Source organism: Tamandua tetradactyla, chromosome 9, assembly GCF_023851605.1.
Source record: "Tamandua tetradactyla isolate mTamTet1 chromosome 9, mTamTet1.pri, whole genome shotgun sequence".
In the NCBI taxonomy this organism is placed as follows: Eukaryota; Metazoa; Chordata; class Mammalia; order Pilosa; family Myrmecophagidae; genus Tamandua; species Tamandua tetradactyla.
The window spans coordinates 12,840,522-12,866,332 of NC_135335.1; the positions used below are offsets into that span (position 1 = coordinate 12,840,522).

General features: G+C 50.7%; 1 protein-coding gene across 1 annotated transcript in view; it reads right to left on the reverse strand.

Moving 5' to 3' along the window:
* The window catches only part of INCENP (inner centromere protein), a 38,471-nt gene extending 12,898 nt beyond the window's left edge, over nt 1–25,573 (reverse strand). Inside the window, exons 1-16 of the mRNA XM_077116002.1 lie at nt 25,234–25,573; nt 22,754–22,907; nt 21,762–21,875; nt 19,056–19,843; nt 12,652–12,703; nt 11,757–11,814; nt 11,518–11,629; nt 10,312–10,363; nt 9,761–9,884; nt 9,552–9,686; nt 9,012–9,023; nt 2,229–2,338; nt 2,027–2,147; nt 1,577–1,699; nt 494–681; nt 134–212 (exon numbers count right to left, since the gene is read on the reverse strand). Of these exons, the coding sequence (XP_076972117.1) occupies nt 134–212; nt 494–681; nt 1,577–1,699; nt 2,027–2,147; nt 2,229–2,338; nt 9,012–9,023; nt 9,552–9,686; nt 9,761–9,884; nt 10,312–10,363; nt 11,518–11,629; nt 11,757–11,814; nt 12,652–12,703; nt 19,056–19,843; nt 21,762–21,875; nt 22,754–22,893 (2,208 nt within the window). The 5' untranslated portion in view covers nt 22,894–22,907; nt 25,234–25,573. The remainder of the gene's footprint in view (nt 1–133; nt 213–493; nt 682–1,576; nt 1,700–2,026; nt 2,148–2,228; nt 2,339–9,011; nt 9,024–9,551; nt 9,687–9,760; nt 9,885–10,311; nt 10,364–11,517; nt 11,630–11,756; nt 11,815–12,651; nt 12,704–19,055; nt 19,844–21,761; nt 21,876–22,753; nt 22,908–25,233) is intronic.
* Between the last annotated feature and the right edge of the window lie 238 nt (nt 25,574–25,811).

The window sequence follows — 25,811 nt, forward strand, 5'->3', positions numbered from 1 at the left end:
AGGCTGGCCCACCCAGCGTGGCAAGTGAGGCCGCTGCTGCACCAGGGACGCCAAGGTCTGTCCCTGGCCTGCACTGCCCCTGGTGCACAGCTCTACCCACACCTCATGAAACCCCCACACCAGGCCCCCTTACCTTTCTTTTCTTCTCCTCCAGTTCCCTCTGCAGTCGCTCCTTCTGCAGCCGCAGGGCCTTCTCCTTCTCCTGCTGTTCCCTGAGGAGCAAATCAAGAGCCCCTCAGGGCTGGCCCACAGGACATGCCTCAGAAGATGGGACAGCAGAACGGGCACCCCAGCTTGAAGCCCAGAGCCATGCTTTGGGCCGCAAGGGCTGGAAGTGTGCACACCCAAGGGTGCAGGGAGCAGGAGTTGGCGCATAGCTTTGGAGACCACCAGAGTCTGGGACCCCTCTCCCACAGACTCAGATCTCTGAGCCACACTTTTCCTTAGAATGGGGGCCAGAGCACTTCTCCAGGTCCACCGGAGCCTCCCTCACCTCTCAGCCTGGAGCCGCTCGAGCTCCCTCTTCCGCTCCTGTTCCCTCTTCCGCTCCTGCTCCACCAACTGCCGCTCCTGCTCACGCTGCTCCACCAGCCTCTTGGCCTCGGCCGCCTTTCTCAGCCGTTCCTGTTCCTCCTCCTTTTTCTTCTGCAGCACCTCTTGGTGTTGCCGCTCCTCCTCCTCCTGGGATTGGGAAAAGAAGGCAAGATCAGGGCCCTCTGGCTAGGCCTGGGTGGGAGAGGCAGGGAGGGAGGGACAGAGTGCCACTCCCACAGAGTGCCAGCATCAGAGGGAAAGCAGAGTCTGGGCTGGGGAGTACCGGGCAAGCCAGGCTCTGGAGGAATCCTCACGACCAGCCAGAAAAAGGCATCAAGGAAAAAATTCCTTTGCTTCAGCAGCAGATTTCACACCGAAGAGTATAAACTCTGGAGCCAGACTCCCTAGCTGTGTGACACTGGGATTGTCGCTTAACCTCTCTGGCCTTCCTCATTTATATAATGCAGACCACAGCAATACCTACACCTCGCAGAGTTGCTGGGTTTATACAGACAACACGCCTAGAACAATCCACTGCTGCTACTGGCATTATAACCCCCTAATGACAGATTTGCATTCCTGAGTCACAACACTGAGAGTTCTGAGCTCTCAGGAAGAGCTAGGCCCCTGCTGGTACATGTGGAGAACTCAGGGAGTGGATGATGACACTGACCACACACCAGGCACTGATCTGAGCACTTTACGTACGTTAACACACCAACTCTTCACAACAACCCCATCAAGGAGACAACACCGTAACTGAAAGTAGCTGAAGCACAGAGAGGTCAAGTAACCTCCCCAGGGTCACACAACTAATAAAGGGCAGAATTGAGATTTGAATTCTGAAAACTCTGGCTCCAGAGTCCATGCATTTTACCCTTTGCTGCCACTACAGAAAACAGGAAGGAGGTCACTGTCACTATCCCCGAGGTAGTTACTGAATTTCTTTCTGGGAGGTGGGTCCCAGCAGGGTCCACACTGGAGCCAGACGGGTCCTCACAGCACCTCTTGCCACCACCCCTCTGCCCACCTGCACTCATACCTGCTGCTGCCACCTGAACCTCCGAGCCTCTTCCTCCTGCCTCCTGCGTGCCTCCACCTCCTCCATCTTCTTGGCTGCTGCCTTTTTCTTCGCCTTCTCCTCTGCCAACCGCTCCTCCTTAGCCTGCAGAGCCCCACACATGTGCCCACTGGAGCAGCCTTGCTCGCTTAACCCCGCAAAGAGGTGCCCGAAAGCCAACCTGCGCAGAAGTGTCAGGCTACCCACTGGCAAAGAGTTTCTGGGAAGACCCAAAGCTGAGAACACCAACCCACAGGTTGGCTTGGAAAAGACTCCAGGACCCATGGGGCAGGAGAGGTATGGGATATCAAACTCCTACATTTCTAGGGGTCCAGCCCTAACCCTTAGGCCACAAAGTCCAAACCGCTTGGGTCCTCCTACCAGGTAGCGTGCACCCCAAAGCGTAGCCACCCACCAGCCCGGGGCTCATACCTTCTCAGTCTTCTCGTCTATCTGGGCAAATTTCTGCTCGATCTGCTTCTTCTTCTCCTCTTTCATCTGCTCCACCCGCTCCCGGGCCTGGAGCACTTTGCGGAGACGCTCCTCACGCTTCCTGCAGGGCACAAAGAAGTCACGGATGGGTGGCCGAGACTGGGGCAGGGTGGCAGCCAGACTCAGGAGCCAGGCCACTTACAGCTTCACCTCCTCCAGCCGCCGCCGCTTGTCCTCCTCCACCTTCTGCCTGCGGAGCTGCTCTGCCTCCTCCTTCCGCCGCAGGTTCTCCAGGCGCTGCCGCTCCTTCTCCTGGGGAAGGTGGGATGTGCGCAAGATGGCAGCACAGGGCTGGGGATATAGCTGGCCCAGAACCACCCCTACCCCAGCCACCTAGTGGTCCCCCAGCAACCATCTGCCACATGGGCAGCACATCAGACTGTTTGTTCAAAGAAGCAGTCACCACCCAAAGCTGCCTCTATCCCACCCAGCCCAAGGATGGTGGTTTCCATTTTTCCTGTTGGGGAGACCCCAGGACCCCTCAATGTCCTGAGTCATGAATGCCCTTAACTGAGCCCTGACAAGCCATGGGCAGACCAAAACTCAGGGCTCATATTCAGATGCATGCTCTGATTATGAATATGTCAAAAACCGCATTTTAAGAGCAAACGAATGACTGAGAGATTCCAAACACAGTCAAGAGGTTATCCTGGAGGTTATTCTTACGCATTAAATAGATATCACCTCATTAGTCAAGATGTAATGGAGAGGCTGGAGGGAACTGCCTGAATATGTAGAGCTGTGTTCCAGTAGCCATGTTTCTTGAAGATGATTGAATAATGATATAGCTTTCACAATGTGACTGTGTGATTGTGAAAACCTTGTGTCTGATGCTCCTTTTATCTACCTTGTCAACAAATGAGTAGAACATATGGAATAAAAATAAATAATAGGGGGAACAAATGCTAAAATAAATTTAATTTGAAATGCCAGTGATCAATGAAAGCAAGGGGTAAGGGGTATGGTAGGTATAATCTTTTTTTTCTTTTCTGTTTTCATTTTATTTTTTTTCTATTGTCTTTTTACTTCTTTTTTCTGAATTGACACAAATGTTCTAAGAAATGATGAATATGCAACTAAGTGATGATATTGTGAATTACTGATTATATATGTTGGTGTCTTATTTGGTTTGTTAAATTTTTTTAATTAATAAATTAAAAAAATAATGTTTGTGTCTGTCATTTTTTTTTAATTAAAAAAATAAAAAAGACAATAAAAAAAGCAAATGAAGAATTATTGTGATCAGAAAGGTAGATCTGAAAGTGGGGTAAATGTTCCTTTTAAGGGGGTGGGTGATGTGTACACAAGTGTTAATTTATTATGTTATTCCTGCTTTATAATTTATATACCATGCGTGTAACTATGTGCATGTGCAGATGCATACACATGTTCTTCTGTCTATATCAACTATTTTGTTAACAACTGAAAAACAAATAAAGGAGAATAAAAGAAAATATAACCAAGTATTTCCAGAAGTTGCAACAGGCTGGCAAAAGATAAATTACATGTGGTACTTTTCCCTAAGGTTCTGGTTATGGGTAAAATGGCATGACTAGACCGCACCCTGTCTCTCCCACTGAATATGGCTATAAAACCCGGTTAGAATGCCCGGAGCAGCTATTTAAGGGCTCTGTAAAGTAAATAACAGCAGGTGGATTGGAGAAGAAGATGAGAATTCAAAGCACCACCAAACTGACAGACAGTTTACCCATTTTCCCCCCCGTCTAAACTCAATGCAGGCTGGAACTCATAAGGAATCATCAAGGCGAAGACAGAGACGAGTCCAGGAAAAGCCCTCTTGTCTGGCTCAAGGAGCAGAAAGGGAACTTCTAATACTCCTATTTTGGGGCATTTCTCTTTTCTCATTTCTCTCATGCCCCAGCCCACAAGCAATCCCATGGCAACTGTGGCAGCAGGAGTTACAGGAACCCACAGAATCAAAACTCTGGGGAAGAACATTCCTCTCTAACCTACGAAGCTGGGATCTCAAAAGCTTGGGCCAAAACCATGTTGCTTATTTCTTTCTCTGCACCCCACTCCCCCACCCAGGTGGCCCTTGACACAGTCATGAAAGCAAGCAGCCAAGCGGGTATCTAAAACCCAATGTCTTGGCAGGAGGACAGCAAAGGGAAGCTCCAAAGAACTAGAAAATATTAGAGAAATCAGGAAAATGAGGCCTTAAGTTTATTACAAAGTCCTGAGCTCTTTTCCAAGTGCAGGGAGCAGACCAAAGACTTGAAGAACTAAATTAACAGACCACTTCCCAGGTCCCAGACTGATCAGTGACTGACACAGAGGGGGAACTGATCCAAACATGACTGCAAAGGCTCTGAAATCCAGCAAAGATTAGAAGCACATCCTGCAGGAAAGTTACATTGGTTTGAACTTGTAGCCTGAGCCTAACCATCTTGATTAGGCTGGTTTCTTGATTAGAAAATCTGTCACGTGGGAATAGACAATCAACAGAAGCCAAGGTCAAGATGACACAGTACTGAAATTACCTGACAAAGACTTTAAAGCAGCTCTTATAAAAATGTCTCAACAAGTAATCACCAATATTCCTGAGACAACCGGAAAACTGCAAAATAGAAGATATAAAGAAAATAGAAAGAAAACACAGAATAGCAAATAGAAGATAAACAAAAGAATCAAATGGAAATCTTACAACCAAAACTATAATACCTAAATTTTAAATGCAATCAATAGGACACTGCTACCTATCATAACCTGCCAAACCCCAACTGGAACCATTCAAGCCAATCCTAAAGAACATCTAAGGCAATATACAAGATTCCACAAGGGTTCCATGCACTAGAGTAACTTTTCAGAAACCTACAGCCTCCAGATGGTTCCCTGGTCCAGATAAGTCCTGACACCTAGAGGGCCATCAGGTAGTTCCATCTCCCTACCCCATATTAGTGGCATACCCATTCAATATGAATAATTTAGAATGGCCATAGCCCAAACACCCCTAAAGAGAGGGATGGAAAGATCAAAGGTGATGGTGGAGTTATACAGTGAAGACAGGATTTACAAATGAATATGAATGCTGAATCATTAAATTGATATCTCTTTTAGTCTCCAGTATTTTAGAGCAGCTCGAAGTAAAAACCTAAAATTGGGGAACTGTAACCCGTGTCAAACTCTGAAATATGTTCTACAACTAATTGTGGTGCTGCGCTTTGAAATTTACAGTTTTGTACATATGTTATTTTTCACAAAAAAAAAAGGGGGAAAAAAGTCGATTGGGATGATTAAAAAAATGTTTACGCTTTCTAGCCTCCTATATTCTGGAGCAGCTAGAAGGAAAATAATCTGGGAGGATTGTATCGTAGCCCATGACAAACTCGAGGACCTGTTCTGTAACTACTTGTTGAAGAGTGCTTTGAAAACTTGCTGTTTTATTTCTTTACTTTGTAATATATGTTATACTATACAAAAAAAAAGTTTAAAAAAAAGAGAAACAAAAATTAAACCACATTTAAAAAAATGCAATGGATGGACTCAATAGCAGAATGGAAAAAACAGAAGTCAATAAACATAAAGATAAATCAATAGATATACAATCTGAATGCAGAGAGAAGAAAAAATTAACAGACCCTCAGGAAATCGGAAGATAATACCAAAAGGTCTATTATTCATGTCATTGGTATACCACAAGGAAAAAGACTATGATGGTGAAAATTTTTGAGGAGGTAATGGCTCAAAATTGGTAAAAGACATAAACCTACAGATTCAAGGTCAGTAAACTCCAGACACATAATCAAACTGCTGATGCTAAAGACAAAGGAGAAAACCTCCAGAGCAGCCACAGAAAAAGGACACATGACCTGAGGGGAACAATGGTTCAAATGACAGGAATTTCTCATCAGAAATCACAGAGTCTGGCAGGAAGTTAATTTAAAGTGCTGAAAGAAAAGCAGTCTATATCCTATGAAACTATCCTTCAGAAATGAAGGTAAAATAGACATTCTCAAGTACAAGAAAACTAGAGATTCTGTGGCCTGCCAGCAGACCTGACCTAAAAGAATTGCTAAAGGAAGTTCTCCAGACAGCAGAGAATGATACCAGAAGGAAAAGTGGGACATCAGAAAGAAAGGAAAAGCCACAGAGATCTGGAAAAACATAATCAACTGTTCTTTTCTTCTTCTTAAGTTCTTCAAAATGTTTGCAGTCAAAAGTAATTATGACACTGTCCGATAAGATATTCAATGTATGTAGATGTAGCACCTAAGACAATGACAGCACACAATAGGGAGGGTAAAGGGGCCTGTGTGGTAGTGAGGTTTCTATATTCCAGCCAAACTGGTAGAATATTGATTTGAAACAGACTGAAAAGTTAAGTATGTAATTCCTGGAGCAATCACTTAAAAAAAAAAAAAAACTCTATAACACAATAGTCAAAATCACAACAGAGAAATTAAAATGGAATATTAAAAAATGTTCAAAGACACCCCCTCCAAAAAAAAGACATGAAAGAGGAAACAGATAAAGGAAAAACAAAGAGGACAAGCATGAAATGGTAGATGCCATTAAATGAGCATACACTAAAAAAAAGAGATTATCAGAATGGACTAAAATAAAGCAAAACAAAACCCTGACCTAACTTCATGCTGTCTACAAGGTACTCAATTCAAAAACAGTGATCTAGAGAGGTTCAAAGGTATCGTGCGAGTGAAAGAAACTGATATCAAAAGGTTATATATTGTATGAGTCCATTTATATGACATTCTCCAAAAGACAAAACCCTAGAAATGGAGAACAGCTCTGTGGTTGAAATGAGGGGAGGGTGTGACTCTACAGGAATAAGAAGAGTTTTGGGGGTGATGGAACCATTTTGGATACCAATTGTGGCAGCGTCTATATAAACTTACACATATTAAATCCACAGAACTGTACCCAAAAGAACTTGTCGATTGTACCATATAACTTTTTTAATATAAAGTTTTTTTAAAAGAGAAATGAACGGAAACAGACACCCACAAGCCATAGTGGCCAAGGGGGTACAGGAAGGGCCCAAAAGGACGCTGGCCTTTGGGAGGTCCCCAAGTCAACAGGAGTGGGTGCCCATCTGAAGCCCCTTGCTCTGTAATTGCCCAGGGTGGCCAAGAAGAAGAGCAGCTCAGGGCTGGGGTCCATTACACTTTTCCCCACCAAGCCGCACCCGTCTGTTCTCCCAGGAGGAGAGCACCTTGGAAGCAAAGGCTGCAGGAGAACCTGCTGTCCCCACCACCTTCTCTTCCTGCCCCAAGAGGCAACTGACTGGAACTCCCAGTCTCAACAGGACTCAGCAATCCAGGCTTTCATCCCAAAGCGTGAGTGCTAAAACTTCCCAATACAGGTCGGAAAACTAATCCTATTGCATTCTTAATTTCAGAGAAGGAAGCTTGGTGCTTAAGAGTCATTCTTTTCATAGCATATTCGTTTCTTTTCTGTGCCAACCAATCCTCAAAAGTATGCTAGGTTGTACCTGCTCCCCAGAGGTCACCCTAAGACCAAGAGTAGAATGAAAACCAAAAGCGGGTGCAGCCCTGTCTGCCTCCAGAGGCCAAAACTGAGCAGATTCTCTCTGCCATTTACCAGATGACCAGTTCACACCAAGCTTCATGCATATCACTCTCTAAGACCTTCCTCATTTTTTGTAGCTGAGGAAACTTGGGCCCAAGGGATAAGAAATAGGTCCAAGATGCAGAAGCAAGAGCTGGGAAATGAACCCGCTGCTTCCCTCCATGCCCTCCTAGCTGATGGCAGTTACAGACCCACAGGATGCCCTGTCTAGGGTCCTGGGCTCCCTACAGCAGGAAAACACAGCTCATGGGCCCTTTGGCATTTACCATGAGACCTGCAATGATCTAATCAGCCTGGGTGGGAGCACAGGTGGGGTTTCTCTCTGAAGAATAATCCAAGTTTTGGTCACCACCATGGGCCTAGCAGAGACCTAGTTGTGAAAACAGGTGCCGGAAGACCATGGCAGCTACTTGCTGGTTCTTGGAAGCCATGCTGTTGCCTCATCCACCCAGAGGAGACCAGCCGTCTTGCAGGAGAGGCAAATTCTGGTCCCACCCGTCTAGCAGCTGGGAAGGCCATCCCACCCATCAAGTTGCAGGACAGCACAGCATAGGCGCTTGGCTAGAGGCAGAAGCCCTCCCAGCTGCCATAGGACAATTCCGTGCAGCCCGTGGGAGTCACTGCAGAGCATATGCAGCGACTAAAGGAATGGATGGGCTGCTGCATGACAATCAGCACAGGCCACCCCAGGGAGCCAGGAGTGTGGGCTGAGCAGGTCCCAGCTCTCCATGGCTCCTCACTCATGGCCAATAGCCCAATTCAGCTCAGTTCTGAGGTACCTGAGAAGAGAACAGCTCCTGTGGCCTTGTTTCCAGAGGCCGCCACTGATAGTTACACTGTCCCTGGCAAGATCCCACCTCCAACTATGGTTCTGATCCAGGCCTCTGCTTACCCCTCTCACTCTTGCCCCCAAGGAAGTAGCATGGGTCCGTGAAACTAATAAATCTCAGTAGCTCTGGGGATCAGAAAGGACTCGTCTGTTCTCTTCACAGCCCCAGACTCTGAGGAAAAGCCCATTGCTGGAGGGCAGGGGAAGGGTGGCCTTGGTAAACAGCTGCTGGTCACCCTCCCACCTGCTTCCCCCTGCCTCAAGGAGCCTCCGTGACTTGTCCTCCTGGGAGCATAGTCAAGGGCCTAGGAGGCAGGCTCTGCAGAGGGAGGAGGCCCAGCTCCAAAACTGGGTGCCTCCAACCAGCTACCCAGCACCTCTAGTACCTCCCATTTCCCCATCTCTCTTAACGCTCCTGCTGACAAAGTTAGTGCGTCTACAGGTATGGTCAGTTACACAGGGAAAGGGCCACAGCAGATAAGTGCAAGGTGGAGCTAGGATACAAGGACATGAAAAGGCTCTACTTACGACAAAGCTGCACTGTGGAAGAGAGGAGACAAGGAAAAGGCCAACAGTTAGTGCCAGGCTGGGGAACGTCCTAGAAAACTGGCTACACTTCTGGCTGTGCCGGAGAGTCTGCTCAGATCTGCAAGGCTCATGCCAGCAGCACCACCACAGCCTCTCATCTCACCCAACCCTCATCTCCCAGGGAGTAAGAGAGAGTAAAAGATTCCAGGGATGACCCTCACCTCACCACACAAACCACTGGGAGGTTTGGGAACAGATGGGCAATGTCAACGGCTACTGAGCCAATGCTGTAACTTCCCAGTCCAGGACCCAAAATCCAGGATTAAACAGGCCGTGCCTCCATGCTGCCATCCAGAGCCCACACCATCAAGACAATGTCCCCAAACGTGGAGGCAGCCTATGGCTGCAGAGGCTCAAACTAGCCCTTGACCGACGCCAGGCCTCATCCACGCTACTCCCAGCAACCTATGGGACAGCCTGGGGGCTCGGGCCACGCTGCCCTGACTCAGGCCAGGCTCGGCCTACGGTGGGTATCCTCACCTTGGGATCCACACGCAGGGGTGTGTTGCGCTTAATGAAAGACTTCATGACGCTGCTGCGGGGCCCGGAGGTGGGAGTCATGAGCATCTGGTTCCGCTGCACGGTGTGGAGGAAGGTCCGCAGGGGCCGCACCACCTGCAGAAGGCCCGGGGCTCAGAGTGCGGCAAGCCGGGGCAGGGCCCCCAGAGTGGGGCGAACACCCAGCTCACCTTGTTGGCCGGACAGGGCGGGGACGGGGTCTTGCTCCTAGGGGGCTGCAGCTCCTCGTCCTCATCCTCCAGGTGCTGCTCCTCATCCAGCTCGCTCACCGCCTGCTTGTAGCTGCGCTTCCTCCTGCCAAGGTGCGGGAGGCAGCAGCATCACACAGCAGATCCCACTGCTCCCTCCCGGGGCTCCAGCCGTGCCCGTAAAAGCCCACCAGTTCCAAGGGCTGCAGATGGCAGAGCTAAAAGAGGTCAGAGAAGTGGGGTCTCTCTGGCCAAGCCTCTGCTGCCCGAGCAAGGAAGGAATGTGACCAGTCCAAGGTCATGCAGCCAGAAGGTCAGGGTCATGATCTGGTAGCCCACCCCCAGGCTGGTGCTGACCTTGCAGCATCAAGCCCCCTGCTCAGTGAACCAGAGCAAAGGCCACACCCCAGCTGACAGGTGGCAGAGGCCCCTGACTCTACTTCCATCCTTCCCCAATGTGGACACAAGGCTCACAACAATTGGCCCCCTGGGAACCTAGACACCCACCTGCACACCCATTCCCAAATGCAAACCTGACACTCTGGGGTGGCTCCTTGGGCCCATCTGTTTTGTCGGTCTTGGCCTCTGTGAAGAGAGCAACTTCAGTGGGGTTGATGGGTTGATGGTGGCGTTGGAGGGGTTAGGGGAGGATGCCCAGCACAGCACCCTAGTGGGGACAAGGTGTCTTCCTGGAAGACCCCAAGTGGCCAGTGGCAGAAGCATCAGCCTCAGTACCAACTGGTCTCAAGAAATCCATGGGCGTCCAGAGCCCAGCATGCTATCTGGGCTCCAGCCTGTAGACCCCTTCCTCCCAATCCAGGGCCTGACCACTGTGGTAAGGACAGGACAATCCTGTCAAGGCTGCCCAACTGATATCCCACCTACCTCTAATGCTGAGAGCTGTGTGGAGCATTTCAGGTGCAGAAGCATTATGGAAGCTGTGAGCTCTAACAGGCTGCCTGAATGCCATCTAAATTCCACTCTTGCCCCTTTCAGCCAATGAGGACATGAAAGAGGAGCTAGAGGGCTCCTCCTAGCATGGTGGGGTGCAGGGCCACTGCTAGGAGAAAGCACCAATCTCTCCCCGTCAGCCTTTTCCTATCCTTTACTACATACACAGGGTCCCTGCAGCAACCCTAAGGGCTGTGGGACAGGCAAGGCCATTGTCCCTGACCCCATTGTAAGATGGGGAAGCTGTGTTCAAGATCTCACAGCTGCTGTTTCCACCAGAGAAGCACTCTACCCAGGAAGACCTGAGTAGAGTCCAGGACATCATTTGGCAACCTGGGAAGTCAGGTAGGGCTTCTGCCCAGCTCTGGGCCATGCTTTTCCCTGCACTCTTTAGAGAGGAGAGGAACCCCAAAGGTCAAAGGCAACCAGTGAGAAAGGCCAAGTGTCTCAAACCCCAGCCATGGTTCTTCTTGCTGCCCCTTAAAGGGTGGCTCCAGGCCATGACCTGGCCATTCAGTTAGTGCCCCAACTTAGGCCAGTCCCCCTGCCTCCGTCCTGCCCCAACAAGGTGGGACCACTCAGATGGCACGCAGCAGCAGTTCCAGCCAAAAGTGGGGAGATGAAATCTGGAGTCTCAAAGGAGGTCTAGGCCCCCTTGGGCTTCTTTTACTTCAGCCTATCAGTCCCCAAAATGGAGTCCCTTGGCCCCAAAGAGAAATTCGAGCTGAGGCCACCAAGGCCCACCAGGGCCCTGGGCATCTGCATGCAGCAGGTTCAAGAAGGCTCACCTCGCTGCCCTTCCGAGGGGGTGGCGGGGTCGCCAGCAGCAGGCCGTGAGCCAGGCGTGCTGATGGTTATCTTGGTGGCGCTGCGGGGCTCCCTCCCTTTGTTCCTGGGAACCTGCAGGAAGAACTAAGGCTTTAGGGGTCTCCAACCAACCAGGTCTTCAGGCTCAGGACGGCCGTGGTACAGGGCACAACCCCTGAGGTCTTCCAGAATCCTCCCCTCCATGGCCTGCCGACCTCACCTCCGGCTCAGTTGTCTCCACAGGCTCAACCTCCTTGCTGGGCTCCTTCTGCTCGGGGCTGAAAGGCGAGAAGTGATGGGTGGGAACCCCCTCCCCCTCACTCCATGAGTCCAAACCCCTCCCCCACTCCCTGGAGGTTAGGGGGACCCAGAGAGTCCATATCCCTAGCCTGAACCCACAGGCCCCAGGCAGGATGGGAGAACAGTAGCCAAGGCCAGTGGCTTCCTGGAACCATCTAGTGCCTGGGAAGATTAGGACCATCAGTTAAATCTGGCTTCCTCTCACACTCATCAGAGCTTTGATTTGGGATCAGAGCCCAATTCCCAGCTCCATGTCTCCGTCTACCAGAGGATGGAGCCACCTCTCCACCCACCACAGGGCCAGCCAAGTCAGCCAGATCTGCCCAGTCACTTTGTTTTCCCATCCCAGGCAAAGATCCTCTACTCCAAAGCCGGGGCTGGGGCAGGTAATTAGTAACAGTGGGATGAGGCCGCAAGGAAAAGAAGTCAGGGGACTGGCTGGCCCAAAGCAGTGACGGGGTATAATCCTGGGGCACAGAACACCTCCAGCCCACATACCACACACATCCTCCCCACCCCAATTGACAGGAGGCTCCTCACAGCTGTACTAACTCATCCAAAGGCCCTTGAATTCAACAGCCTCATGAGGCATAGGCCCCAGGGTAAGGATGCCAGGGCTTGGAGGGTCGAGCCTGGGCTAGGGCCAGCAAGCAATGTGGGCAGCCCTGACACCTGAGCTGCACACTGCCTGGTTAGATCTGGGCAGGAGGTGACCAGTGCTGAGGAAGGAAGGCTAGTCACAGGAGGTGCCTACACCCCCGTGCTGACCTCGACACCCTGGCCTGAAGGTCCCCAAGCCCCAGAACTAAACTCACCAGACTTTCTGGGGCACCTCGACATCCAGGAGCCTCTCCAGGTAACTGTGACCTGAGGGAGAAACAAAAGAACACCATCGGCCATCAGATACTGGCTGGAGCACCCCAGTGTCGCGCCAAGAGGTCCAGGGAATCTGGCTCCAGGTGGGGCTTGGCCTCTTCTCTTCCACGGCCACACCCTTTCCACCTCATAGCCCCTCCCTTCAATGAATGCAGAGGCCCCACCAGCTCCCTGCATCCTAAGCCAAATGGAGCTCTTAGCTTTGCATCTCCTGCCACTTGTTACCTGGCAGGGCACATCTTGGCTCCTCTACTGGGCTGGAGGTGTTCTATCTCAGGAAAAGGGACAAGGTCTGACAGCTCCAGACCCCCAATTCCCAGCACAGGACCAAGCATTAAGCAGTTTATTCACTCAAAAAATATTTAATGAATGCCTGGGTCCTGAGCCAGGCCCAGGGAAGTCACTACCCTGTCTAGACAGCAATTACCAAAGAACCCTAAGAGCAGTGGGGTGACACATGTGATGACAGAGAAGAGCAGATGGGTTTAAAGGCTTACAATGAGAGAAACTGAGCCGGTCTGAGGATCAAACAAAGTAGATAAAGAGTTCACAGACAAAAGGGTAGGAGTGGAAAAGAGAATATCTGGTATATTCTCTGACCACTGGGATGCCCAAGACCCTTTTGGGGACCCACGAGGTCAAAACTATTTTCACCATAACCCAAACCATTTCACCAGGTCAACATCTGCTCTGACAGCCCAAATCAAAGGTGGCTGAGATTGCCAGCACCTTAATGCCAGTCAAGACTCACACTAAACCACACTTGATGTCACTGTATTAGTCACCCGTCATACACATGCAACAAGAAAAACACCCTATTCTGCTTAAGAATATCCTTGATGAATGGGTAAAAAGTATTAATTTTATTAAATTTAAACTCAAATACATATGTTTTTAATATTCTGTGAAATCAAATGAAAAGTATCCAAAGTGCCCCCCTGTTGCATACCGAAGTGTTTGGGCTCCACTCACAAGTCAGTTGAGCTGCCAGATGAACTAGCAACTTTTTTCACAGAACACTTTCTAACAGAAAGAACAACTGACAGGTTATGACAAGTCTTAGTATTTAGCAGTCTTGTGTATTTAGCAACATTTTTTCAAAAATGAATGACCTAAGGCTGTCACTTATGCAATATTTGTTGCCAATAATTAAAAATTGAGCATTCACCTTCCTTAAATAGCCATAGGCTTTTATCATGGAGGTTTATCTTGTGGTAGTTTTCCTTGATCTGTGTTTTTCTTTCTCTTTTTCTTTATTAGAGAAATACCCTACCTGACAATCTTGCCTTGCTGTGGATCATTTATTACAACAGATGAAAGCACATTTTAATAACTTCCTTGATTTTTCTACCTAATATAACACTCTCTTGTTTTATCCTCATTTTTCTTCAGTGCACCAATTCTGTAGTTATCATACAGGATGCTAATTTATGTGTTTGAGCCTGTGTGTTTGTTTATTCTCGGTCTCCGCTACTGACTGTCAAATGCATGAAGACACGGATTATATCTGTTTAACAGTGTCCCCCCACGACTAGACCTGTCACGTAATAGGTCCTCAACAAATGTTACTTAATGAATGAAATGAATAAATGAAACGAACAATAAAAAAAAAGTTGAGCATTCACTTCAAAAAACAGAATTTTGGAATACATGCATCCACTACCACAAGCGTCACAGCTTCCCAATACCTAAAGGCTTCTCAGTGAGATCAGAAAATAAACGTGACTTGCTTTCTATATTTTATAATGAAGTGTATCAACATTTGAGAGATCTGCACAAATCAGTGACATAGTATTTCCCCAACAACCAACACGTGACATTACAAAATCGCACATGACTAAAAGATCCATTCAAAGGGCAAGATAAACCAGATTCTACACTGCAATGAACCTTTAAGTGACTACCACTTGCTGGGCTGGACCTCATTAACAAACAATATGCACAGCTATAGGAAAAGGGTATTGAAATATTCCTTTTCCTCCATATCTGTGTGAAGTCAGATTGTCTTCAAATACTTCAAACAACATAATGCAACATTTTAGATGCAAAATCCAGCTGTCTTCTTTCAAGACTCATATTAAAGAGATTTGCAAAAATGGAGAATAATGCCAGTCTCCTCGCTAATTTTTTGCTTTAGAAAATAGTGAATTTTTTCATTAAAAAAATCTTATTTTAACAGGGAATAGACTGGTTATTTTTATTTTTGAGCAGTAAATAATTTGATTCCTCAGATTTAATTTCTAATACAGTAAACAGCAATACTGTCGATAAAACACTCATAATCAGAGGGTCCTCAAGTTTTTAAGAGTAGAAGCGAGTACTGAGACTTAAAAAGCTGAGAATCACCAACTGCAAAGGAACAGCAGGGAAGAGCGTGGCTGTTTCCGGGAACTGAAAGAAGGCTGGCAGGACCGGAGGAGTCTGAGCCGTGGGTGAGTGTGGCCAGAGGGAAGACTGGAGAGGCAGTCAAGGGGAAACCAGGCAGCGCCCATGGGTCGAAAGGAAGAGGGAAGCTGGAGAAGGAGCAGGAGCAGCAAACTGGGCTAGGCACAGAGAGTGGTGAAGCCAGACCTTCTCCAGGTGTGAAGCAGCCAGGCACGGGAGCGGCAGAGGAGCAGCTGCAACAGCCAGGCTGGTGGCTGTGGGTGGTGACTGCGTCATTTGAGGGGCCTGGGTCTAAAGATACAGGTCCCATCACCTCCCCATGCTCCCCGACTCCCGCCCTGGTGCTCGCTGTTGCCGGGGGCAGAAGAGGAGTTGTGTGATGCTGCAATAAGACGCTGCCCAGGTGAAAGTAAACTATCCCACCAGAACAAGGGCTTCTCTGAAATACTGAGTGTCAGGCCCCTGTGTACTATTCAGGTTTCAGTACCTAACTACTTGAGAGCTTGCCTGGTTGGACAAACGCTTCACCTGCATTTCTTCACCTCCTCCCAGGCCAGAAGCACAGGGAGTAACACCCCCACACGGCAGCTCCCTCGCCCTGAGGTCATGCTCTACACTGGCTTTTGGGATCTTCTGCTTGCACCAAGACTTCCTGGCTATCATTCCCTTTCCTGCTTCTCTTCCCCACATCCACCCAGCAAGGTTTCCTTATCCTCCAAAATTAACTTGCACTAAGTCCTCCTAGGGGAATGGTGAGAACGGGGGAAAATTCAACCTCCCCAAGTTGAATTCTTGATACTCTCACAAGCAGTGGGGACAACCAAAGCTGTAGGCTAAGCTCACAGTCTTGGGGTTTGTTCATATGAAACTTAACCCCACAAAGGATAGGTCAGGCCTACTTAAAGTTAGGCCTAAGAGTCATTTTCAAGAGTATCTCTTTTGTTGCACAGATCTGGCCTCTCTCTCTCCAGCCAACACAAGCAAACTCACACCCTCCCCCTGTCTACATGGGACATGACTCCCAGGGGCGTGAATCTTCCTGACAACACGGGACTGAAATCCTAGAATGAGCTGAGACTCAGCATCAAGGGATTGAGAAAACCTCGACCAAAAGGGGGAAGAGTGAAATGAGACAAAATAAAGTGTCAGTGGCTGAGAGATTTCAAACAGAGTCAAGAGGTTATCCTGGAGGTTATTCTTACGCATTAAGTAGATATCACTTTGTTAGTCAAGATGTAATGGAGAGGCTGGAGGGAACTGCCTGAAAATGTAGAGCTGTGTTCCAGTAGCCACGTTTCTTGAAGACGATTGTATAACGATAAAGCTTTCACAATGTGACTGTGTGATTGTGAAAACCTTGTGTCTGATGCTCCTTTTATCTACCTTGTCAACAGATGAGTAGAACATATGGAATAAAAATAAATAATAGGGGGAACAAATGTTAAAATAAATTTAGTTTGAAATGCTAGTGATCAATGAAAGGGAGGGGTAAGGGGTATGGTATGTATAATCTTTTTTTTTTTCTGTTTTCATTTTATTTCTTTTTCTGTTGTCTTTTTATTTCTTTTCTGAATTGATACAAATGTTCTAAGAAATGATCATGATGACGAATATGCAACTATGTGATAATACTGTGAATTACTGATTATATATATAGAACGGAATGATCATAAATTAAGAATGTTTGTGTTTCTTTGTCATATTTTTTGAAAAATTAATAAAAAAAATTAAAAAAAAATAATAACTTGCACTGAGTCCTTGTTTCAAGGACCATTTCTGGAGACCCCAAACTAAGACGCCACTTCACACTCATCCGCCCAGCCAAGCCCAGAGCCCGTATGTTAGGCCTCCAGGGAGCCTCCTCTCCCCTCCCTGCTCCACAGCCTTGCAGGGTGAGCCTGGCCAATGCCACTGACCTTCGACGACACAGCTGCTCTTGGGTTTCGGCCTTTGTTTTCTTAACAAAGATTTACTGAGCAGGTACCCGAACACGAGGTTGGATGGATGCTTTGCCTGCATTCAAGGCAGGTGGAGTCACAGATGGGGAAACCAAGGTTCATAGGAGGGGCATGCCCCAAGCCACCCAGCTAGGATCTGTGGGATTCTAGGGCTTCATCTCCTCACTTCACCACCTCCTTTCCCTCATTCTCCCGCTGCAAAAGGGGATGGACACTGGGCCCAGAGTCCAGCAGGCTGGGGTAAACGTGTGGCAGTCGGATCCGACACGAGAGCAGGGAAGGGTTCAGGAGAAGGGCAACGAGAACAGCTCAACAGCTGGAGATCTAGGATTCCGCTCCACAGCCTGAAAGGGCCTCTAGAGATTCTCTCTCCTGACACACCAGCCTCACCCGCCTCAAGGGGCCACTTCCCAGGATCAGACAGATTCAAGCCTTAAGAAATCTCCAAGGCTCATGTAAACCTCCTAAGCCCTTTCAAGAATCCAAACACTGATAGTGTGCCATGGCAGGACTGCATATGCCCCGGACGGCCTTCCCAAGCTCCTGGGCCCCAGGGCAGGCCCTTCTCTAGGCAAGTGACAGGAAGAAATATGTGAGGCTCAAGCCCCAGCTTCCCAATTTACAGACGCCGTGGCCTCCCGAGGCCTCAGTTTTCTCCTCTATCAAGGGGAAAAATCCTAACAAGTTAACAGTGCTGCTGCAATGACCAAATGAGATCATCTTTTACTTTATAAATATTAAAAGGCCAGGCAGATGTTGAACAGTCCCATGATACATGCTACTATAAAATGTGGCCTGTCCTCTCCATCTGTCTCACTGCCTTTGCTGGTCCCCTGGCCTGGACTCTTACAGCAGCCTCCTACCCTCGCCTCCCTGGGCCATTTCCCACACAGTGCCAGCAACCTTCCAAGAATTTCCAAGCACAGGCTCTTCAGGGAGCTCACATCCAAGTTCCTCATGGAGCACCTGAGGCCCAGACATGCCACTGCCTACTGTTTCATGCCTGAGGGTCTTTGCACAAGCTGTCCCTCTGCCAGGGACACCCTTTCCCCCATTTTTCCCACCTGGCACATGCTCAGGCCTCCTTAAAACCCTCCCAGCTCAAACCTCCCCTCCTTCCCGCTGCCAGCCCTGCCTCTCAGAGCTGCCTTTCCTCCGTGGCTCTGCTCCCACTGGGACAGTGGCCCCGGCACTGGCATCTGACAATGATAAAGCTCTAAGCCCTCCCACTTCAGGCCAGGCCCCACTCTAAGCATTCTCCATGAACCAACCAAGAAAACCTTACAATGGCCCCGTGAAGGGACCATTTATATCCCCAGATGGCAGATGAGATACAGGGGCCCACGAAGATGATTCCGTAACCCGCACGAGGTCACAGAGCGAGAAGGTGGCTGAGCTGGGACTCACACCCGATCCATCTAGCTCCAACCATGTGACTCTCCACCACCTGCCTCTCGCCCGACATTCAGGCAACTGTCTCCCGAGGGAGCTTGCTGCAATCCAAATCCCTATCTGGCCCCCAGACCAAACAGTGCTGTCAATAGGAGTGGCAGTGAGTCTCTGCAGGACGAACGCGGCTCCATGAGGCCATTTGGTGCAGGGCGCTTGGGCCAACCTCCCTGACCTCAGTTTCCCCATCTGTCAGGGCTCTGTAGTCAACCTCCCTGAACTCAGTTTCCCCATTTGTCAAAACGAGTGCCGGACTAGGTGCATGCCAACCCAAACAGTAGCCACTTGCCCTAGAAGGCTGTTTAAATTGAAGTCAAATGTAACCAAATTTACAATTCTGTTTCTTAGTCATATTAGCCACATCCTGAGGGCTCAATTGCCACCTCTGGCTAGCAGTTACCATAGAGGACAGCAAAGACACGGGATATTTCCATCACAGCAGAAAGTTCTGGTGGATAGCTCCTTGCTCGATGATGCCCCAGAGGCCCTCTGGGTGAGCCGGGCAGCAGGGACCACCCCACCCCCACCCCACACTGAGCCCCCACACTCACAGATGATGCGGGCGGAGGGGGCCGGCTCTGCAGGGGCCTTCTTGGCAAGGTTTCTGCTCGACCTGCGGACGTAGGTCTCCGGTTTGGCTACAAGGGAAGAGTTCTGGGCCAGCGAGGCCTGGGGACCCGGGGAGGATGGGGCAATCAGGCTGCGCCGCACAGACTGCTGGTCCCTGTGGGAGCCTGTCGGCGTCGAGAAGTTCTCGGGCTGGATGGGAGCCAGCACCCGCTCCTGCCACGGAGAGTCCGAAGAGCCAGGCAAGTCCTGCAAGCCTGGTGAAACCCGCGCAATCCTCAGCTTGGAGGCCGACCGCCCTGCCCCGGCCCCTCCACCCCTGGGGCCCTGGGGTGTCGCCATCAGGGAGCTCAAGGTGACAGGCTCGAGTCTCCCAGTCTCAGGCTTCTTGGGTGTGGACTCCTCGTCGGATGTCAGGGTGCCCTGGGAGGCAGGAGCCGGGGTAGAGGACGGAGCCTGCGGTGGAGCCTGGGCGGCTCTGAACTTGGTGAGCTGCTGCTCAGCATTCTGGCGCTCACTGACACCTATCTCCACCAAGGCCAGCTTGTCCCCAGCAGGGCTGTTCTTGGGCTTCTTGGTCAGTGCCGTGGGAGACTCAGGGGTGGCTGAAAGGGCAGCCAAGGCTGTACTGGCAGCCGCTGCCGCAGCACGGGTTACACGCCTGGGTACGGAGCCATTCTCCCCGACTACCGTGGCCAGCTTCTCCCCCTTGTCCCTGCTGCGGAGGTGCCGGGAGCTCAGCTGACTGCTCCGAGATTTTCTGCGGGATAACCTGTCGGAGGCAGCAGAGCAGAGGTTGGAACCATGGCCAGCAGGGCAGAAGGGCAGCCCGAAGCTGGGGCTGGGGTGCACCTGTCTGCCCGGCACCGCCAGCTTGGGGAGGAAGGACTTGGAGGCAGAAGACCTGGGTTCTAGTCCAAGCTGTCACCTCTAGCCATGTGACCCTGGGAGTCCTTCCTCTCTGAGTCTTAGTCTCCCTACCTGTGAATTGGAGATAATACAATAGTCCTCAAAAATCTGCTAGGAAGAAATTCGTACCAATGAGGGCACTCACTGTCCCCAAGACAGCTCCCACCTACTGAGATCACACTGTGCCATGGACACCGCCGGAGGCTGGACACACGCCCTGGCTTAATCTACAAGATGACCCTGAGAGGTAGGTGATATTATCCTCACCTTAGTGATGAGGAACTGAGACTCGGGGAGGGACAAAAGAAACTCAAGGATATACAGCTGCTAAGGGACAGAGCTGGGGTTGACACCCAGGACTGCTTGTGCCCAAGAGCCAACCTCTTCCCCAAGTACTCCGCAGCCCACAATCCTTCCTGTAAGGATCTAGAGGCCTAGAGAACGAAATTGCCTAGCCCACACCTCTGGTCGTTTTCGCCCAAGTAGAAAGTCAGCTTCTCTCTCTTCACCCACTTCTGAGTGAATCCTTCAAATCCTTCCCATCATCCAAGGCCCAGATCAAATACCCTCTTGTCCCCAACAGGCACTCACACAAACACTACAGCCACACTGGGACTCCATGGTCATGGGTCATGCTTCTGATTTCCCAGCCAGCATCCTGCCCCTCATCGTGACTCACATAATATCACCACCACCAGTACCACCTCCACCATCACCTCCATCACTGCCTCTACCACCACCACCATTACCATCTCTACCATCACCATCACATCACCTCTACCATCACCTTGACCTCTACCTTCAACACTGCCTCTACTACCACCACCACCTCTACCATCACCACCTCCTCTACCACCACCACCTCCAGCACCACTACTACCTCTACCACTGTGACCTCCACCACCATCACCTCTACCACCACCACCTCTACCACCGTGACCTCCACCACCATCACCTCCACTACCACCTCTACCACCATCTCCACCACCACTGTGACCTCCACCACCACCACCTCTACCCCTGTGACCTCCACCACCACCACCTCTACCACCACCACCTCTACCACTGTGACCTCCACCACCATCACCTCCACCACCACCTCTACCACTGTGACCTCCACCACCATCACCTCCACCACCACCACCTCTACCACTGTGACCTCCACCACCATCACCTCCACCACCACCACCTCTACCACTGTGACCTCCACCACCACCACCTCTACCACTGTGACCTCCACCACCATCACCTCCACCACCACCACCTCTACCACCGTGACCTCCACCACCATCACCTCCACTACCACCTCTACCACCATCTCCACCACCACTGTGACCTCCACCACCACCACCTCTACCACTGTGACCTCCACCACCACCACCTCTACCACCACCACCTCTACCACTGTGACCTCCACCACCATCACCTCCACCACCACCTCTACCACTGTGACCTCCACCACCATCACCTCCACCACCACCACCTCTACCACTGTGACCTCCACCACCATCACCTCCACCACCACCACCTCTACCACTGTGACCTCCACCACCACCACCTCTACCACCACCACCTCTACCACTGTGACCTCCACCACCACCACCTCTATTACCACCACATCTGCAGAAAGAGGCTACTCCCTGATAGCAGACTCCCAGTTAACACCTGCAGAATCAAACTCACCCAGTGGACACTGAGCCTTCACAGACCACTTCCCTGCTCTGAGCTGACCAACACCTCTCCGGCTCTCCTGGCTTGTAATGGCCTTTGGCCCCACCTACCTTTTCCTGACGGGGTCTCTGTTTTCATCCTGAGCATAAGAAACCCGTCTTTTCTTCCGTCGGTTCTTCTGCGAAGGCGTTTTGGGCATCAATTCGGGCTCTTTGCTGAATTCTCTGTTTGGTACAAGGACAGTGACACAGCTGATAGAACTGCTGGCCCTTCTCCCATCCAGTCTGCCCTCCTCCCCCATTCCAGTTTCCTGGCAGTGACAAGCTACACTGGGGCAACCAGCAAGCTCCCAGAAGGCACATTACAAGTCATCTGCCTGGCATTCAGGGCATCCTCCTGAAGTCAAACCTGGGGAGCAAGGTTCTCAGGCAAGCCTCCACCAGCCCTATACCTGGGGCCCAGCCCAAACCACAGAACCACAACAAAAGGATCAAGAAAGCTCAGGACACAGCCTCTCCCGAGGACCTGGTGGGATAGGGCAGCGGGCCTGAGGGAAATCCCAAAAGGGGAAGGTGGATCCCAATAAGAGGCCTGCAATGGCAGGATTCCTTTTGGGGATACAAGGTGCTGCTGATGGTAGCAGAAAGGAAGTGAGGAGAGAGAGACTCAGAATCTCCTCATCTCCCTCCACGCCACTTACATCCTACTCACTCCAGTCCCCACTCTAGTCTCCCCTCAGGTGAGAGCTGGGACCCCAGCCAGAGGAAGAAGCCAATAGTAGGAGTCTGCAGGAAAAGTCCAGCAAAGAGGCTGGGTTGGAGGTTGCCAGGAGGAAGGCAAAAACAGGACACGTGTACTCCTTCCCGTGGCCGCCAGGGGCTTAGGTAAGGAGAGTCGCCTGTTTGCCCTCCACTGAGAGGAGTTCACGTCCTCATCCTCAGAGACCGCTGTCCGCCAAGCAAGGGGCCTGACCACTCCTTCCTCTTCCCTTTATACCGGTCAGGCCCCTGGCCCACTGGGCTCTCAGGAGGGACTCTGGCAGGCTGCTGGGGTCCCAACGGCAGTAGCAGCACAGACGGCCCTTGGTGCCCACCTGCCTCACCTGGTGAACATGCGTTCCGCCTCCTCTTCAATCTCCTGGAGCCAGACCAAGTCCTTGTTGTCCACATTACAGAGGAACTCCATGAGCTTCTGGTCACACAGTTCCAGCAGGTGGATGGGACCTGGGGCTGTCGTCCCCATAGCGGCTCTGTCTGCTGATGGCAGGGACAAGAGGCACAGGAGCTCAGAGCTGGGGAGCCGGAGCCTCCTTCAGATGCAGAATTCCAACTGTGATCCACTAGCCTCACTTTTGCAAAAAGAAGGGTCCTTCTTGACTCACACGCTTTTCAGCTATTGCTGCCATACGCACGCAGACACACAAACCACAGCACAGATGTCCCCCTTAAGTCCACCCTTCTCTACCAGTTCTCCTACCAACAGGCCCTCTTACAAATGGCCTTCTCTAGGGCTTTACGGTGACAGGGCACTGCCAACTGCCTTCTCGGACCAGGGGGAAACAGCAGCTACCACAGGAGGTCTCTCCACCTGCCTAAACACAGGCCTGCCTTTACTCTCCTATGAACTCACTGGTCTAAGGGCTAAGGCACAGCCATCCTGCATGAACACATAACCCGACCCCAGGCATGAGGTCAAAGAACATTAAACCCAACTGCCTCTTTATGAGAACAGTGAACAGAAGGAGTTCTGCATTTCAAAAAGGAGTCAGGAAGAAAGGTAGGTTCAGAGGCATGCTCGCTCCAAAGACCCCCCCACAACCCTTTCCCCTGAGTTGAAATGCCCTAGAAAACTTGCCTACAAATATGGGGCAAGGGAAAGATGAAAACAGTTCTCTCTTAACCTCATACGACTTGGTTATAAAAGTATCACCCAGCAGCCCCAGGCAAGGTAAAAGCATTCTATTACAGTCATAACAGGGCCTCAAGAAATACCCCAAGAGGGTGAATGAATGAAACAACAAATAAAGGGGTGAACTGTCATTAGATGATAACGGGCTACATATGTCACACCATGACAATGACTTACCACCCTGATAGAGTCTTTCAAAACTGAGCAGAACCATATAGAGCTCATCTTTCCACCTAAGACAGGAGCTCCTGGAAGGAGCCGTGGTCCTACACAAAGCTTAACAGGAGGCCGGCTGCAGCTCATGATCATGAGACTTCCTCCGGCATGACCTCCCAGGGGCATCTCCCCTCATTTACTTTGCTCTTGTTCCTTGAATGGATCTTAGCACCTACTGGAGGACCTGACCACCAATCTTAAGTAGCCCCAGCTATGATCACATCCCTCTATTTCAATTCTCTGCATGGCACTTGGGATACTATGTATCTGTTTGCTTACTGCCTGTCTCTGCCCACTAAGCACTTGCTTCTCAAGGGCAAAGCCCTTCTCTATCTTGCTCTCACTGAAAGCCCAGAGCCCAGGAAAGGATTATTGAGTGAATTAATTTATCTATCAGCTCTGCTCTTAGAAATAACAAGTATTAACCCCACCTCCTGACACACACACACACACACACACACACACACAGACACCAAATGAGCTCATTTGGAACAGGTTAGGGTGCACTTTCCATGTCCAAAGCCCCTGCTCCTAGGTGCCAAGGTAAGCACAAATCGGGGGGGCAGGGGGGTCTGGTAATGGGCAGAATCACAAATGCTTCGGGCAGAGACTTCACCTCTGAACCAGCTATGGTCATAGGCAAGGGCCTTTCCCCTGCCAACCCTCCTGTTCCCTTCAGCTCTCCTGCTCCCAGAGCACAGCTCTGGCAAAATGCAGGATCCCATTTCAAATCCAGGAAAGAGAAAGCTGTTTAAGGAGGCCAAAATCAAAGAAAGTTTCGCAGAGGAGCTACAAAAAGGCAACAACTAGCTAATTGTTAAAGTCATAACAGCTTCTCCCATTTACTTAGTCCTATTCCAAGCCCAGGCCGGGCATCACGTCATTTAATGCTCTCGACGATCTCGAGGATGCCCACGTAGAGATGGGGAAACTGAGGCAAAGAGAAGTTAAGTCAAAATCACCCGGCAAGTCAGGGGTGGAGCCTGGGTTTAAATTGTGCTTAATCTTAACCATTGGCTACACCGCCTCCTAGATGTCAGCTTCTGAAAGACAGACGCCAAGTCTGGCCTCTCGGCACCCCCACGAGGAGGACACGGTGGCTAGATGGAACCGAACCGCTGACCAGGAACGCGCATGGGGATTGACAAGATAAAGAGCAGCAATAGTCTCTGGAAACAATGGTCTAGTTTAAAATCCTGCTCAGCCGCGGTGGAGGAGGAGGGGGGAAGCCGGGGATATCCTCTCGGAACTTGGTGGAAGGGGTGGGGAGGAGTGGGGTTCGGCTCAGGCCGAGGAACCAAATCAAGTCACATCGCACCTTGGAAGAGGTGACCCTAGGTTCCCAGGCCGCAAGGGGCGGGGGCCGGGAGTCACGCCCCCGACCCCCGGAGCTGGCGGGAGGATTAACAAACCCACCTCCCTACCCCCAACCCCCGCCGGCCGGCCGCGCGCACTCACTGGACTGCACCGTGTCTTTGAAGTGCTGCTTCGATCTAAGTCCAGCGGTCTCCTAGCCGAGTCCCGGCCGGACCAGACCCGCTCGGCAATCGGCCTCCAGGACTCAAGCCTCAGAGGAAGCAATGGGGCCGGGCAGCGCGGGCGAAATCTACGATTTTCAAACCGAGGGCTCGGCCAATCCCCAGCAGGTTTGCCTAGGGGACGACAAACCTCTAAGCCAATCATGAAGCAGGGAGTGTCATTGAGGTCATCTATTGGAGGTTTGGGTTGTCCATCTGCGGGACCAAGAGGCGGGGAGAGGAAGCGTTGAAACTTTAATCTGCCCGGGCTTCCGGGAGCGCCGCCGGGCGCGCGCGACAGGAAGTCGCGTTTGCGGAGGCGCGCGCAGGGTTCGCACGACGAGAACTACAAGCCCCAGCATGCACTGCGAAGGCTCCACGCGACGCCGGAGACGCACTGGAGGTCTCAGTGGTGCTCGGAGCGCTCACCTTGGCAGCCTGTGCTTCTTTTCTCCCGGGTCTAGCTTTCAGCATCCGACGTGACATCCTTCCGACCTCGGCTACTTTTGAGAGGAAATA